The following is a 17,521-nucleotide window of genomic DNA, read 5'->3' on the forward strand; positions in this document are numbered from 1 at the left end:
GTTTTGGAGGAGAGAAACAGCCTCCTACATAAGGCATATCGTCTTGAATCAGGGATGCTGCCAGGATCAACCTTTTACTGAATCCTCACCGCTGCTACCGGTCGCTCATCGGTCCAATAGCTGGTGGGTGGTCTTTCTCCGCACCCGTCATAGCCTCTTTCGCTGGGCACATCTTCGTAGGAGGAACAGAATGCTGGCGACCAACACCCACGAGTCCATCACTGGTACTGACCAGTCCACGGCGGTTTTGGACAGACCCGGAGTTTGCCCGAAATTGGTGGAAACAAGAGAGAAAGAAGAAGCGTATAAACGTTAAACGTTAAAAAATACGTTGTAGTGATTTCTTTTTTATTCAATTCAAATTTTAACTTGTAGTATTGTTCCTTTCGTCTTACCTGTTTGTTTGAATGTGTTAACTGTAAAGTAATTAGTATCGTGAAATCTGTGAAAATCTTCAATGTAAGCTGCCTAGGCTAGCCCACCTGGCCAGATTTTTTGCCGTTTTAAAGTGGCGAACTCGCCAAGGGCGAAAAGCCACTCAAATAAAGATAAATAATAATAATCCAAATTACATCACATTACGTTGGTCCATTTGGCGTCGTTTCTTTCAAATTTTATCTCAATCCTGTCTCCTCACTTCACCAATACGAATAATGACGAATCACGATAATCTAAAGATCATCGGAGTAGAATTTATCACTAGGGATCAACCACCTTCTTCGTCTTTCTGGCGTTACGTCCCAACTGGGACAAAGCCTGCTTCTCAGATTAGTGTTCTTATGAGCACTTCCACAGTTATTAACTGAGAGCTTTCTTTGCCGATTGACCATTGTATATCGTGTGGCAGGTACGAAGATACTATATGCCCTGGGAATCTAGAAAATTTCCTTTACGAAAAGATCCTCGACCAGCGGGATTCAAACCCACGACCCTCAGCATGGTCATGCTGAATAGCTGAACAGGGATCAACCACCACCCAACAAAAAATAACATTCTTTTGTTACTACAAAGTAATTCAATTTATTTTCTTTTTTTATAGCGGATAATTTAAGATACTCTATAAAGTTTAAAACATTTTCAAAATATAGGAATGCATATAAATGTAGGTTATGTGAATTGAAATCTAATTATTAGTGAACATTAACATTAGAAAGGATGCTTAACTTCAGACATGACATCTTACATCTACAATTGTGTTATATTTTTGATAAGCTACTGGCGATGGAAGAAAACTGACATTGAGTTTAAAAATTAAAAACCGATCCAAAAACCTATTGGGTGACATTACCAGAATCATTATCTCTCTCCTCGTTGTTGCTGCTCGTGCTGCTGAAGATTGGTTGTGGTTGTGGATATCCCCAAATGGTATAACCCTGAAAGATGTAAATATATAGTCAATGAATATTTGATAACCATAATGAATTGCCATTAAAAAGAGTAACTTGTAATACATTTTATGTTATATAGATGAAAAATTTAAGGATTCTGATGAACCAAAATGCACCGCTAAAGCGTCAAATAGTGAACTCGTGCATTGGTTCAGTTATTTTTTGCTATTCGATTGCATATCAACCTACTTTTTATCAAGGGAATAACCAACATAACGGCCTACTTTTTCTACCGATACAAACAGTGCTGAAAAGTGTTACTTTTCGGCACTAATAATAGTATCTAAAAGTAGAACTTTTCAGTACTGTTTTAGAAGTTACCGTATCAGCATCAGATCACCGTATGGATAACGTATGGATCATTTATTGAATTGCTTTGATTTTCTCAATGACTTAAGTTCTGATTCTACATCCATTTGACGAAGCAAATTGAATCGAATTCGGATCCTAGAATCAGAAGCTGGTTGACCGTGAGGGATTCTGAGTCTTGCGCAAGTAGAGGAGGCAGTAGAATTTGTGAGTTCACTATAAAAAATACGGGAACGTTATGTGGCGGTTCGTGTATATTTATGTGTAGGCAATTCAGCACGTACAATATGGTAGAAAATTGTAAGCGGGCGTCTTACCTGGCCTGTCTTTAAAAGTAGAATCAACAATGAAAATGTGAAAATTTCTGAGCCATTTCACAGCCTACCTGATTGAGAAATACTGAGTTGCTACAACGCATGGATGCATTCCTAGTCGTGCACTCTTAAGGTGAAGATGAATCGAAGCCAAAGTTCAAATTTTCAAGAGCACGGATCTAGAGAACCGAACATCCGTTCAATCTGAAAACTTGATCGATTGATCACTAGCTGGTGGTGACCAATCGATTAGGTTTTCAGCTAAAACGGAAGTTTGGTACTCCTGATCCGTGCTCTTGAAAATTTGAACTTTGGTTTCGATTCATCTTCACCTTAACGGCAACAACACTATTTTGTTGCTCCGTTCATCGCGAAATTTTTGGATTTTTTCACCACAAAGTTAGTTTTTTTCCAGTCGTCGCGTGTGTCCCGCAGTGTACCACGGGAAGTAGTTAACCGCCAGCCTAGTCTGACGTGTTAACTATTCATCAAATTGGGACGTTCTTTTCCAAACGCCAACGGAGAAGATTAAAAATCAAGGCCACCATCGAACCTGATCGCCGTTGGCTGGTGCCTCTATAGGTAGCCAACCGGCATAAACAACATCGTCATCATCATCGTCATCAACGTTGACTACGACCACACATCTCGTCGGAGTGCGAAAAACACGTTGCCTAGGCAAGGCACTCGGTCGATGCATTGTTCTGCTGTGCTGTGGACCAAAAGCACATGGTGTGATAATCTCGGCAAAGATCACCAATCATCATCGCATCGTTGCTGTGGGTAAACAAACGTCGATTCTATTCTCTTCGCTTACCCCCTTCTCTCTATCGCTACACTACAACCAAATCACAGTGGTTCATAGCTCATTAGTTTTTGGTTTTTATTAAATACTTTGTAAATATTTTTTTTTAATATTTTTTGTAAATATTTTTTTGATATTTTTTGTAAATATTTTTTTTGTAAGCATCTATTTTTTCTCGTATTTTTTCTTTTTTTTTTTTTCTCAAAAGCAAAAATTTTGCTCACCGTTCTGTTATTGGTGGAGATTATTCCTCTTTATAGTTAAAATTATTAAGGTTTTGTTTTTGATACCTTTTCTATTGCCTTTGCTACCGTTTTTATTTTTTGTTTCTTATTTATTTTTGCGGCGAAATAAACATAATCCGTTCGCAATGGAACCGGATGATACTGGCGGGGGTTCGCCGGAATACATTTTTTCTTCGGATGATGAATCAGTTCCGGTTCAGGCAACTGTCCTAACAGACCAAACCCATGATATGGAGGTAATGGAAATTACCGAAAACGACAAAGCTCCTCCCTTGCTTACCGGAGTTGGAATCGAGGCGCAAACGAGTTCTGCTCCACTCGAAGATAATCCAATTCGCCCAATCGCTCAAAATACACTGCACCTATCCCAAAAGCCAATGGATACCAATTTTGGTTCACAAGCCAGTCTGAATCAATCTCCTGCTTGTTCCTCATCCTCTAGGTTTTCTGCTAACCCGGCGACTCCCCGTGCAAAAGCTTATCCACCCGGATCTAAGGGCCCCTTTCTGGTTTTCTTTCGGCCCAAAGCTAATGGAAAACTGCTAAACAAGTTACAAATCGAAAAAGATCTGTCAAAGTCGTTTCGAGGCATCCTCGAGGTAGACTCACATAGCCGGGACAAGTTCCGTGTCACTGTTAATGATCGCGACCAGGCGAACAAGATTGCTGCCTTTGAGCTCTTTTCTATGGAGTACAAAGTCTATATTCCTAGTCACGAGGTCGAGTGCTACGGAGTGGTCACCGAACATAACTTATCTCGAGCTGATATCATGTCTGGAGCTGGTGGATTCAAAAATCGTGCCGTTCCACTAGTTCCAGTGCTTGACGCCAGCCAAATGAACAAAGCCTATCCAGATGGCTCCAAAAAGCCGTCAAATTCTTTTCGAATGACCTTCTCTGGATCCGCTCTACCAAGTGCACTGGTGATTGGTCGTCTTCGGTTACCTGTTCGTCTCTATGTACCAACGGTAATGCACTGCGAAAAATGCCGGCAGTTGGGCTACACTGCACTCTACTGCAGCAATAAACCTCGCTGTAGCAAGTGCGGTGATCAACGCGCCGAGGGTTCCTGCAAGACGGAACCAAAATGTACAATTTGTGGTCAAGCTCTTCACGAGCTTACCGCTTGCCCGAAGTACATAGAGCGGGAGAAACATACCATTAACTCGCTAAAACAACGGTTTAGGCGATCGTATGCAGATATGCTGAAAAAGATTGCTCCATCGGCCCATTCTAACACTAGTAATAATATCTTCACGTCCCTGCCGGATAATGATCAAGGATCTGACTCTGAGGGTGGAGAAGAATATACCGTAATTGAGACAGGAACGAAGAGGAAGCGAGCGGTTGCAAAACGGCACTCGCAAAAGCACGCTTTACATAACGTTCATGCTCAACAAACTCTTCAAAATTAAGAAGTGACGGAAAAAGCAAAAAAGCTCCTCCTCTAGGCTTTAAATTCTCAGCTGGAGACTTTCCGGCACTTCCAGGAACATCTAAAACCCCAGTTATTCCAATTTCTCACCCAGAAAATCATCAAACTCGTCAGCAGGAACAAAATGATGTTTCCGGAAAACTGACTCTTTCTGGGATAGTGGATATCATCTTCGAAACGTTGGAAATCTCACCCGCTACAATACAGCTGATTACCATGGCACTTTCTTTGGTGAAACCTTTTTTGAAGCAACTGGGCCGATTCTTGAATGTTTCATATCTTTCGATGGATAATTTAGCCAATGAGGTCGGAGATATGATCGAAGTGCTACAGTGGAATTGTAGAAGCATTCTTAAAAATATTGATGCGTTTAAATTTTTAATTCATAGCACACACTGTGATGTATTTGCCCTTTGTGAAACATGGCTTACTTCGGATAAAGATGTTACTTTCCATGACTTTAATACTATTCGTCTGAATCGAGGGGATGGTTATGGAGGGGTGCTCTTGGGAATCAACAAGCTCCACTCCTTTTATAGAATCGACCTTCCCCCGATGACAGGTATTGAAATAGTTGCATGTCATATTACTGCCCGAGGTAAAGGCTTCAGTGTAGCTAGCATATACATTCCGCCAAATGCTAGAATGACACGAAGAGACCTTGCAGTGATATGCGAAGCAATGCCTGCGCCATGGTTGATCCTAGGAGATTTCAATTCTCACGGTACAGCCTGGGGGTCACCGAGAGACGACAACCGCGCAACTCTTATTTATGACCTCTGCGACTACTTCAATTTGGCAATTTTAAACACTGGGGAAGCAACGCGAATAAAACCTCCAGATCCTCCGAGCATGTTAGACCTCTCAATCTGTTCGAATTCACTATCATTGGATTGCACGTGGAAAGTAATCCAAGATCCCCATGGTAGTGATCACCTGCCTATCAAAATCTCAGTCACCAATAACTTGCGACAGACACATCAGATCGATGTCGCGTATGACCTTACGAAACATATCGACTGGAAACTATACGCTGAGAAGATCTCCGTAGGTGAGCAATCGGTATGTACACTTCCTCCGCGGGAAGAATACCAGTTTTGGTCCGCGTTGATCATCAACAGTGCTTTACAAGCTCAGCGTAAACCGGTCCCGGGATCTTCGGTACGAAGACGATCTCCCACTCCGTGGTGGGATAACGAATGCACCAGAGTCTATCGTGAACGATCCGTCGTGTTTAAAGAATACATAAAACGTGGCACTCGGGATAATTTCGATCGGTATTCTTCTCTTGATCACAAATTCAAGAACCTCGTGAAAGCGAAGAAACGCGGTTACTGGAGAAACTTCGTCAACGGGCTAACAAGAGAAACGTCGATGCGAACTCTCTGGACGGTCGGTAGAAGAATGCGCAACGCGGAATCGGTGAATGAGGATCGAGAAAGCTCTTCTCGATGGATTCTCGATTTCGCGAAGAAAGTTTGCCCGGACTCCGTACAAGTGCAAACGATAATTCGTGACCATCCACTCGAACGAAACGAAATGGACCTACCCTTTTCGATGGTGGAATTCTCACTTGCTCTTCTCTCGTGTAATAATTCTGCCCCAGGAATGGACAGGATTAAGTTCAACTTGCTCAAAAACCTCCTAGACGCCGCGAAGAGGCGCTTGCTGCACTTATGCAATGCCTTCTTGGAGAGCAACATTGTTCCGGATGATTGGAGACAAGTGAGAGTTATTGCTATCCAAAAGCCAGGAAAGCCTGCATCGGACCACAACTCGTACCGTCCTATTGCGATGTTGTCATGTCTTCGAAAGTTGTTAGAGAAGATGATTCTCTTTCGACTGGAAAAATGGGTTGAATCGAATGGCCTCCTCTCAGATACTCAATTTGGTTTCCGCAGAGGCAAGGGAACGAGCGACTGTCTTGCGCTGCTTTCTACAGAAATTCAACTGGCCAATGCTCAAAAGGAACAAATGGGTTCAGTTTTCTTGGACATTAAGGGGGCTTTTGATGCAGTTTGCATAGATGTCCTTTCAGACAAACTCCACCAATGTGGATTTTCTCCTATCCTAAATAACTACTTGTATAATTTGTTGTCTGAGAAGCAAATGAATTTCGCTCATGGATCCTCAACAACTTCAAGAATTAGCTTCATGGGTCTCCCCCAGGGCTCGTGCTTAAGCCCTCTTCTTTACAACTTTTACGTAAGAGATATTGACGATTGTCTCATGGGAAATTGCATGCTAAGACAGCTTGCGGATGACGCCGTTGTTTCTGTTACAGGACCAGAGGCGGACGATCTGCAACGACCATTGCAAGATACTCTGGACAATTTATCCACTTGGGCTGCGAAGCTGGGTATCGAATTCTCTCCGGAGAAAACTGAGTTGGTTGTCTTTTCTAGGAAGCGTAATCCAGCAGAGATTGAGCTTCAAATTTTGGGTAAGGAAATCACTCAAGGCCTTTCACATATGTACTTAGGGGTCTGGTTCGACTCTAAATGCACCTGGGGAAAGCATATTAAGTATCTGTACCAGAAATGCCAGCAACGAATCAACTTCATGCGTACGCTCACAGGAACGTGGTGGGGAGCCCATCCGGAAGATCTGATAAAGCTATATCGCACAACAATTCTCTCGGTCCTCGAATATGGTAGTTTTTGTTTTCAATCCGCCGCGAGAACACACATCATCAAACTCCAGCGTATCCAATAGGCGGCATCCACTAATTACGTAACGCTCGAAGGGGGGGGGGGAGGGGGTAAGCTCGAGCGTTACGACTCATACAAAATTTTAAAAAAATCCATACAAAAAGCGTTACGGGGGGAGGGGGTCGAAAATTTCAAATTTTAGCGTTACGTAATAAATGGATGCCGCCATATCGTTGTATTCGGATTGCGCTAGGCAGCATGAGCTCGACTCATACTATGAGTTTAGAGGTATTAGCAGGAGTACTGCCTTTATCAGATCGTTTCGCGGAATTGTCGTTGAAGCTTCTCATCCGCTGTGAAGTGTCAAATTCATTGGTGATTGAGAATTTTGAAAAGCTAATCGAACGTTATCCTCAAACAAGATTCATGACTCTGTACTACACGTACATGACTCTGGAGGTTAACCCTTCTTCGAATATTTCCAATCGTAGTTGCTTCCCAGTCTTATCCAATAACACTGTAGTTTTTGATCTGTCCATGAGGCAAGATATCCGTGGAATTCCAGATCTGCTTCGCTCGGAGCACATACCAAAAATGTTTGCGAATTCGGTCATGTCAGTTGCGACAAAAAGTTTTACACCGACGGGTCAAAAATAAATGATTCTACTGGTTTTGGTGTATTTAATGAGGTTCATAGCGTCGCCCATAAACTTCAAAGCCCTTGCTCCGTATATGTCGCAGAATTGGCGGCTATACATTACGCATTAGAGCGAATTGCCTCTCTTCCCTCTGATCAATACTTCATTTTTACAGATAGCTTCAGTTCTATAGAGGCTATTCGTTCAATGAGGCCGGTAAAGCACTCTCCGTATTTCCTTAGTGAAATACGATCTACTCTGAGTGCTTTATCGAATCAATTATATACTATCACCTTGGTATGGGTCCCTTCCCATTGTTCAATTCCGGGCAATGAGAAAGCGGACTCGCTCGCCAAGGTGGGCGTTATGGAAGGCAATATTTACGACCGACAAATCGCCTTCAACGAATTTTTTACAATTGCTCGTCAGCACGCCTTGATCAGTTGGCAACAAAAATGGGATGCAGGAGACATGGGCAGGTGGTTACATTCCATTCTCCCGCAGGTATCGAAGAAACCTTGGTTTAAGGGTTTGGACATAAGTCGAGACTTTATTAAAGTAATGTGTCGCCTCATGCCCAACCACTATTCTTTAGGCTCGTATTTCTATAGAATAGGGCTCTCAGACAGGGGTCCAAATAGCCGTAGCGGTAAACGCGCAGCTATTCAGCAAGACCAAGCTGAGGGTCGTGGGTTCGAATCCCACCGGTCGAGGATCTTTTCGGGTTGGAAATTTTCTCGACTTCCCAGGGCATAGAGTATCTTCGTACCTGCCACACGATATACGCATGCAAAAATGGTCATTGGCATAGTAAGCTCTCAATTTAATAACTGTGGAAGTGCTCATAAGAACACTAAGCTGAGAAGCAGGCTCTGTCCCAGTGGGGACGGTAACGCCAGAAAAGAAGAAGAAGAAGGGCTCTCAGACAGCAATCGCTGCAGCTGTAGTGAAGGCTATCAAGACGCCAATCATGTGGTTTGGGATTGCCCCGAATACGGTGTTGCCAGATCTGATTTATATGTATCCCTCAGGGCCCAAGGGATGTGTTGGGTAAACTTGACTTGGAATACATGAAGCTTGGGTATGATTTCATTAAGCAAGCCGCAATTGCCGTTTGATTCCCCCGTCTTGTTGTTCCACTCGTCCACCTCGTGTCCCCTCGAAATCTGTTTTTTCTTGTTTCGTTACAGGTTGTTCAGTCCTCTCTACGTTAGTCCGGCAGCAAATACGCAAAAACTTCACGCTGCTGGCTGTTAACGTCACGTCCCGTTATCCTATCCCTTCCTGTATATTATTGTTACCCCTAACCTCGACCAAACCGCGAGTCTTACGGTTCCCCAAAGCTAACACTATAATTAAGAAGAAAACATGAAATTGTCGAAATAAATTTCAAAGAATACGGCTCCGTAATGCCTGAAGGCGCATGAGCCTTGTAAATAAATGATGAAAAAAATAAAGCATAGATGCAAATATGACTTTTCTTGAAATATCCCCTTTAACAGCATTTTTAGTTATTGCAAAAATGTTGTAAGCAACTCGTTCAGGGTGTCCATTCAAAATCAGTTTTTCAATTCCCGGATTTTTCCCGGATGCCTAAAAGTTTAAAACCGGATGACATCATGTTTCTGCAATCTTAGAAGGATTTGATGATTCTCAAGCTGTTTGTTTTTGGATGTCAAATAGTAAGTAAAACAGAACTAAACAAAAAATTTGAAACTTTTTTGTTTTGTCATATAAATGTTAAAATGTTTAGGACTGTATTTAAATACTATATACTATATACTTTAAATTTTCACGATCATGTAACATTCAAGCATCTTTAGTAGAAAATTAATTGTGATACTGCATCACAATAGATGAATTAGATTTACTTTTACTATACTCTTCTGGCCACATCTTTCTTGGTAAATGGCTGGGCATGGCGTACCATTGGTACCTCGCGTACCTGAAGGAATAAAATAGACCCCTCTGTGCGGTCCTTAGCCTCTTGCCCAGCAACTCCTATCCCTACCTCCTCGCGGTAGTGGCCGGGGTACGAATAACCTTAGGGAAGATCGGGTAACCAACCCCCGGTGGGAACTTTGGTCGTATGCTGACAGGGAAGGGGGGGTTTGCTTTTGCTTTTGCTTCTGCAAACCTTGAGCGTCTGTACTCCATGTTAGGAGCGGCTCACAACAGCGTCTGTTCCCCATGTCAGGAGCGGCTGATCATCGTCCGAGTGCCAGAGAAGGACTCTAAGCTAAACTGTGCACTATGGTCCTCCGAACATTTAGGGGGAATGGTCCTCCGGAAATCTAGGGGGTTGGTGTCAGGCCCTGCAAGCCAGCCGTAAAAAAAAAATCAAGCAACGAATAATCAACGAGAGAATATGAACCGGGACAATCGGCGAAGACCACAGCGACGTAAAAGGACTAGCGATTGGAAGCTCGGTACGTGGAACTGCAAATCTCTCAACTTCATCGGGAGCACACGCATACTCGCCGACGTGCTGAAGGACCGCGGATTCGGCATCGTAGCGTTGCAGTAAGTGTGTTGGAAGGGATCAATGGTGCGAACGTTTAGAGGTAACCATGCCATCTACCAGAGCTGCGGCAACACACACGAGCTGGGAACAGCTTTTATAGTGATGGGTGATATGCAGAGGCGCGTGATCGGGTGGTGGCCGATCAATGAGAGATTGTGCAAGTTGAGGATCAAAGGCCGGTTCTTCAACTTCAGCATAATAAACGTGCACAGCCCTCACTCCGGAAGTACTGATGATGATAAAGACGCTTTTTACGCGCAGCTCGAACGCGAGTACGACAGCTGCCCAAGCCACGACGTCAAAATCATCATAGGAGATCTAAACGCTCAGGTTGGCCAAGAGGAGGAATTCAGACCGACGATTGGAAAGTTCAGCGCCCACCGGCTGACGAACGAAAACGGCCTACGACTAATTGATTTCGCCGCCTTCAAGAATATGGCCATTCGTAGCACCTACTTCCAGCACAGCCTGCCATACCGATACACCTGGAGATCACCACAGCAGACAGAATCGCAAATCGACCACGTTCTGATTGATGATCGGCACTTCTCCGACATTATCGACGTCAGGACCTATCGTGGCGCTAACATCGACTCTGACCACTATCTGGTGATGGTCAAACTGCGCCCAAAACTCTCCGTCGTTAACAACGTACGGTACCGACGGCCGCCCCGGTATGACCTAGAGCGGCTCAAGCAACCGGATGTCGCAGCGGCATACGCGCAGCACCTCAAGGCTGCATTACCGGAAGAGGGTGAGCTGGACGAAGCCCCTCTTGAGGACTGCTAGAGAATAGTAAAATCAGCCATCAACGATGCAGTTGAGAGCAACGTCGGGTACGTGGGACGGAGTCGACGGAACGATTGGTTCGACGAGGAGTGCCAGGGGGTTTTGGAGGAGAAGAATGCAGCGCGGGCGGTCATGCTGCAGCAAGGGACCTGGCAGAACGTGGAGCGCTATAAACGGAAACGGCAACAGCAGACCCGCCTCTTTCGGGAGAAAAAACGCCGCCTGGAGGAGACGGAGTGCGAGGAGATGGAGCAGCTGTGCCGGTCTCAAGAAACGCGTAAGTTCTATCAGAAGCTCAACGCATCCCGCAACGTCTTCGTGCCGCGAGCCGAGATGTGCAGGGATAAGGATGGGAGCATTCTGACGGACGAGCGTGAGGTGATCGAAAGGTGGAAGCAGCACTTCGACGAGCACCTGAATGCCGCTGAGAGCACAGGCAATGAAGGACGGGACAACGGAAGAAATGTCTTCGTCGGTACTGCGGAAGATGGAAACCAACCAGCCCCCACTTTGAGGGAGGTTAAGGATGCCATTTACCAGCTCAAGAACAATAAAGCTGCTGGTAAGGATGGTATCGGAGCTGAACTCACAAAGATGGGTCCGGAGAGGCTGGCCATTTGTCTGCACCAGCTGATAGGCACAATCAGGGAAACAGAACAGCTACCGGAGGAGTGGAAGGAAGGGGTAATATGCCCCATCTACAAGAAAGGCGACAAGTTAGATTGTGAGAACTTTCGAGCGATCACCATTCTAAATGCGGCTTACAAAGTATTATCCCAGATCATCTTCCGTCGTCTGTCACCTGTAGTAAACGAGTTCGTGGGAAGTTATCAAGCCGGCTTCGTTGACGGCCGATCGACAACGGAGCAGATCTTTACTGTACGGCAAATCCTCCAAAAATGCCGTGAATACCAGGTCCCAACGCCGGACGAGAACAGCTTTCCCGGGAAGCTCACGAGACTGATAAGAGCGACGATGGAAGGTGTGCAAAATTGTGTGAAGGTTTCAGGCGAACACTCCAGTTCGTTTGGATTCCACCGGGGACTACGACAAGGTGATGGACTTTCGTGCCTGTTGTTCAACATTGCGCTAGAAGGTGTTATGCGGAGAGCCGGGCTTAACAGCCGGGGTACGATTTTTACGAGATCCAGTCATTTTTTTTGCTTCGCGGATGATATGGACATCGTCGGCCGAACATTTGAAAAAGTGGCAGACCTGTACACCCGCCTGAAACGCGAGGCAGCTAAAGTTGGACTGGTGGTGAATGCGGCCAAGACAAAGTACATGCTAGCTGGTGGGGCCGAGCGCGACAGGGCTCGCCTAGGTAGCAGTGTTACTTGGATCCTTGCTGACGGCTGACAATAACGTTAGCCGTGAAATACGGAGGCGCATCATCAGTGGAAGTCGGGCCTACTATGGCCTCCAGAAGAAGCTGCGGTCAAAAAAGATTCACGCCCGCACCAAATGTACCATGTACAAAACGCTCATAAGGCCGGTAGTCCTCTACGGGCATGAAACGTGGACGATGCTAGAGGAGGACCTGCAAGCACTTGGAGTTTTCGAACGTCGGGTGCTTAGGACGATCTTCGGCGGTGTGCAGGGGAACGGTGTGTGGCGGCGAAGGATGAACCACGAACTCGCCCAACTCTACGGCGAACCCAGTATCCAGAAGGTGGCCAAAGCTGGAAGGATACGATGGGCAGGGCATGTTGCAAGAATGCCGGACAGCAACCCTGCAAAGATGGTGTTCGCCTCGGATCCGGTTGGTACAAGAAGGCGTGGAGCGCAGCCAGCTAGGTGGACGGATCAAGTGCGTATCGATTTGGCGAGCGTGGGGCAGAACCGAGGATGGAGAGATGCGGCCACGAACCGAGTATTGTGGCGTGAAATTGTTGATTCAGTGTTATCTGTGTAGATGTTAACTAAATAAATGAATACTCTTCTGTTTACGCTACATTGCCATTTAAATATTTTTATCTATGTGGGATTTATTTGTTTAGATGTCAACATTTTTTGTTTGGAAATTTCATTGAACTCTTGAATTTGCACAAGTAAATAACTGACATGTTAAAAATAACCGACTATTTTCATTCGAAAAGGCTACAATACTGAGAATGACGTGCACCCAATAGAATTCATAAGATATTCGGAGAGATTTTGGAATTATTTGTATTTGAATTCAGATCATTGTTCCACAAATCAATAATGTTTGTAATGGCCAACCCATCTTTACTAAGAAGGCCTAAATTATGCGTTAGACATAGTCCATAGCTGGTTCCTGGAGAAATTCTTGATCTGGTGTAACTCTTGTTGGATCCAAGAGATCTTCATGGCATGAACGATACCCGCAAAAAAAACATTTGACTGATTGCTTGCAAAAAATAATGACATAACTCCAAACAAGCATCTTAGGAATCCACCAAATATTTTGCCAAGAATGTCTTCAAGAAATAAACAAAATCTGCCCAAGAATTCTTAAACGACTCTGCCATTTATTCAACCATCAAAAAGCTCTCTATGAGTTCATTAGGGGTCTCAAAAGGAATACGCTGATTATGTCAGGAAGAATTCACTATAAATCTGCAGAAACTCATACAAAATCTCGTCACGAACCTCACTAGGACTTTGTCATAAATAACGGATTAGTCAAGTTATTAGTCAAAACAAAGCTTCTTAATGAATGTGTCCAGATTATCACTAGGAAGTCACTGCAATCTCCAAAAAAAAAAAAATCCCATGAATCTTCTAGCTCAGTTTTCTCTAATCGCTAGTAATGCGCGCAAAATATTAAGAAACTAATTTAAAGAATCCACTAAAAATCTTTTACGTAAAGCACATATCCGTTTTAGTGATTTTTTAAAGTAAAGTAACTGATCAATTATCGCCTTGATTCCATTTAATCAAAAATGTGCTATGAATCATCTCATCAAGACACTTCCCGGGAATCCTTACGTTCTCTTCTAAACACTTCCCTAGGATATTAATTATTTTTCCTAGAAACTCCTTGGATTGTGCTTCACATTTTTAGTCAGAAATTCGCCAAACATTTCAAAAGAAATCGGTAACAATTTTGAAAGAATCTGCCACAGATCTCTTCTTGAAACCAATGATTTTTTTTGGCTTAACACATTAATAACACGTTAACAATTTCTCTAGTATTCAGTCGTGCATCCCTTGGCAAACTTTTCTAGTGCTTTTTCCCGGCGTGTCCTAAAATTTCCCGGGTATTTCCCGTATTTCTCCCGGACATTTGTAATTCCCGGGTTTTTCCCTCGATTTTTTCTGCACTCGTCGTATTTATCCAACTCTGCGAGCTTCGTGCTGATAAAAACATCATTTTGCAACTTGTTACCAAAATAACTTTTTTGGTGGTTCAGAAAAGTATTGTATTTTGTCATATAAGACAAACGAAGAATTTTGTATGAAGACTGCACTGCCCATAATCGCATAACAGTCCCATGTCGACTTTTGACCGTTTTGCGTTTTTTGCATAAATTAACTCAAAATCGTCAGAGGAACGATAAAAACTGCTAAAAAAGTAGCCTTTGTTCCTAACTTGTACAAAAACAAACCCCACTTGTGTTGTCCCATCTTGAAAATATTCGCATAACAGTCACATCAAAGCCCGTATAGTGGCCGGGCTCAGAAGGGAGCACCACTTCTACTACTATATACGGTCTCTCGGTACTACTAGTTATTCACTTATGTGTAACGAAGTAAAGGGAAATCAATCGATGGATATGTCTTAACATTGACTCATGGAACCATACTTAAACAAAATTTCATGGTAACTATGATGATTCGCTCAAACAGCATTTCAAAGCATTTTTCTTCCTTGACTCGATGTTTCCATGAGTCTATGGTCCCTTCAGATATCGACTCATGGAGGTTTGACTGTATTTAATACACACATGCTTGCGGCATTTGTAAATGTCATGTATTCACGTCGTTTCGAAAATATTTTTAAATTAGTGGATATCACACATAATTATGTATTTTCAATTACGATGCATTACAGATTTTCATTTTAGATAAGACTTATACAAATATTAATCTTATTTTATGTCCGTACTTAACCATTTGGGTGGTACGAGGGGAATAAAAATAAATGAGGAACAAAAAAAAATAAAATAAAGTTCATTCTACATTTTTAATTTAAATTTTATAATGATTCTTTGCTGGATTAGCTAGGTTCGTCCTGAATCAGGTTGTTCTGGAACATCTCGAATCATTTCCATCGGATTCCATTTCCGCATTATCCAAAAGATGATCATCTGGGTCTCTCATGACTGGGACTCATGACTGTAAGAGCATTCCACATAAGACGTGTGTTTTGAGAAAGTATTCAATCCTATGTTTTTTTTATCTGGTGATTCATCCATGGACATACAGTAAACTATTCGTAACTCGCTATTCCGTATCTCGATATCGAGTTATAGAACGTGTAGTAAATGTGGGTTTTCATGGATACCTCGATGGTCCCTTTAACCAAAGTTACCCTGATTTTGTGTTATTTAACACGATGTTTCCCTAACTCGATAGTCGCCTTAACATCGAGTTGCGGAGAGTTGACTGTACTATAATAACTATTTTTTACGGCCAAAGAACATAAATAGCAAATGAAACATCCAGTGCATTAATAACAATGAGTGTTTCAGTAGCTGTCGAACGAGCCGATGAACATGATGGGACTGATATGCAAATACATTGTCATATTATATTGTATATAATCGCATAACAGTCTCGCTACGATTTTTCTGCATTTTAAGGCAAATTTTCAACTTGAATTCAAAAGAAATTTATTAGGTTTGTTTGTGTACTCAACAAACAGTGATATGTAGAAATTTAATACATTTTAGGCCAAATAGAGACTCAAAATGGAAGGAAATTGTTTCCACATTTCAATCGTCTTTTTCTCAGTTTGTCGTTTTCCAACATGGGACTGTTGTGCAAAGAGGGGCAGTGCAAGCATGTTGAAAAAAAAAATATAATAATTCTAAATTTAATCGTGCAACTTCAACTAAATGATATCTAAATCAAAAGTTTGAATTCTACTTTGCATGCTTGGTGGATTAGATCACAAAATTAGATAACAAAATGTTCAAAATAGCTTAATTTAGTTTTACCACATTAGAATGATAGAGTAGCCTAACACAGTAGGGGCTCAGATAGCCGTAGCGGTAAACGCGCAGCTATTCAGCAAGACCAAGCTGAGGGTCGTGGGTTCGAATCCCACCGGTCGAGGATCTCTTCGGGTTGGAAAATTTTCTCGACTTCCCAGGGCATAAAGTATCATCGTACCTGCCACACGATATACGCATGCAAAAATGGTCATTGGCATAGTAAGCTCTCAGTTAATAACTGTGGAAGTGCTCATTAGAACACTAAGCTGAGATGCAGGCTCTGTCCCAGTGGGGACGTTACGCCAGGAAGAAGAAGAAGAAGCCTAACACAGAGCACATAGATATAAGAAATAAATGTAATGTTTGAAATGATACTAATTAAAGAAATAAGGAAGGAAAAGAAAAACGCCACCACGTTCGCGGACGTTTACTCCTATCACTTACCTGTGGATGTTGTGGTTGGCCATATATCATAGATGGATAATGGGTGCCAAATTGAGATCCGTGAGGTTCAGAAATATCGTCAGCAGGACTGGTTGGTAAATGTTCATGCATAACCATTTCTGGTGGAGGGGGTGCAACTATTCCTCCTTGAGTCATAATAGTTCCATAGGGATGTACTACGTAAGTCGGTACGTAGCATGTTCCTTGTGGTGTCAAGGTATCCATGTTGGTGTACAGTGGTACTCCAATCGGATAAGGGTTTATAGCAGGATGCGTAGGACCGTAATATATCTGTAATTATAATAAATAAAATATTTTGTTGTTTTTTTTTGTATACGTTTTTTTTGTGTAACCATACCTGTGCGGGATCATTACTATTATCCACAGCAGTTGATTGAGTTGACTGCTTATTACTCAACAAAGGAGATACTCTAGAGGGGTTATTTTCAGCATTTGCTCTGGATCGAGAAGTTTTCTGGTCGGACATTTTTTTATTGGTGCTCTTAGCCATATACGTGTATTTTTGCTGTGCTGAAGAATTATTTTCATTTTTCGTTGTTCCAATACTCGTTCCTCGTTGTCTTGATGGTTGATTGTTTCCGTTATTTTCAATGCTACTCGAAGTAACATTTAATTTTTTTTCGAAATCATTTTCTAGCTTTCTTCCATCGTCTTCTTCATTGGTAAAAGACTCTCCTATGCTTGGAAGAGCATGTGCCATTTCAAAGGACACAGGAACTGGTGGCGGAAGCATGCGGAATTGATTTTGACGAAAGTATTCAATACCAAGATTGTAAAAATATCTCAAGGTAATCAAATCATCCACTGAAATATAAATTAAACATGAAATTTGGGG

The 17,521-nt window shown here is 42.8% G+C and overlaps 1 protein-coding gene across 2 annotated transcripts in view; it reads right to left on the bottom strand.

Moving 5' to 3' along the window:
* Positions 1-1,070: 1,070 nt before the first annotated feature.
* LOC5578384 (protein ovarian tumor locus) overlaps positions 1,071-17,521 on the bottom strand; it is a 149,634-nt gene continuing 133,183 nt past the window's right edge. For both annotated transcript variants that reach the window (XM_021851701.1, XM_021851695.1), the window contains 3 exons: positions 17,024-17,490; positions 16,666-16,956; positions 1,071-1,373 (listed from right to left, as the gene is read on the bottom strand). In XM_021851701.1, coding sequence (XP_021707393.1) covers positions 1,272-1,373; positions 16,666-16,956; positions 17,024-17,490 — 860 coding nt within the window. In that variant the 3' untranslated portion in view covers positions 1,071-1,271. The remainder of the gene's footprint in view (positions 1,374-16,665; positions 16,957-17,023; positions 17,491-17,521) is intronic.

This window comes from Aedes aegypti, chromosome 1 (assembly GCF_002204515.2).
Source record: "Aedes aegypti strain LVP_AGWG chromosome 1, AaegL5.0 Primary Assembly, whole genome shotgun sequence".
Classification (NCBI taxonomy): Eukaryota; Metazoa; Arthropoda; class Insecta; order Diptera; family Culicidae; genus Aedes; species Aedes aegypti.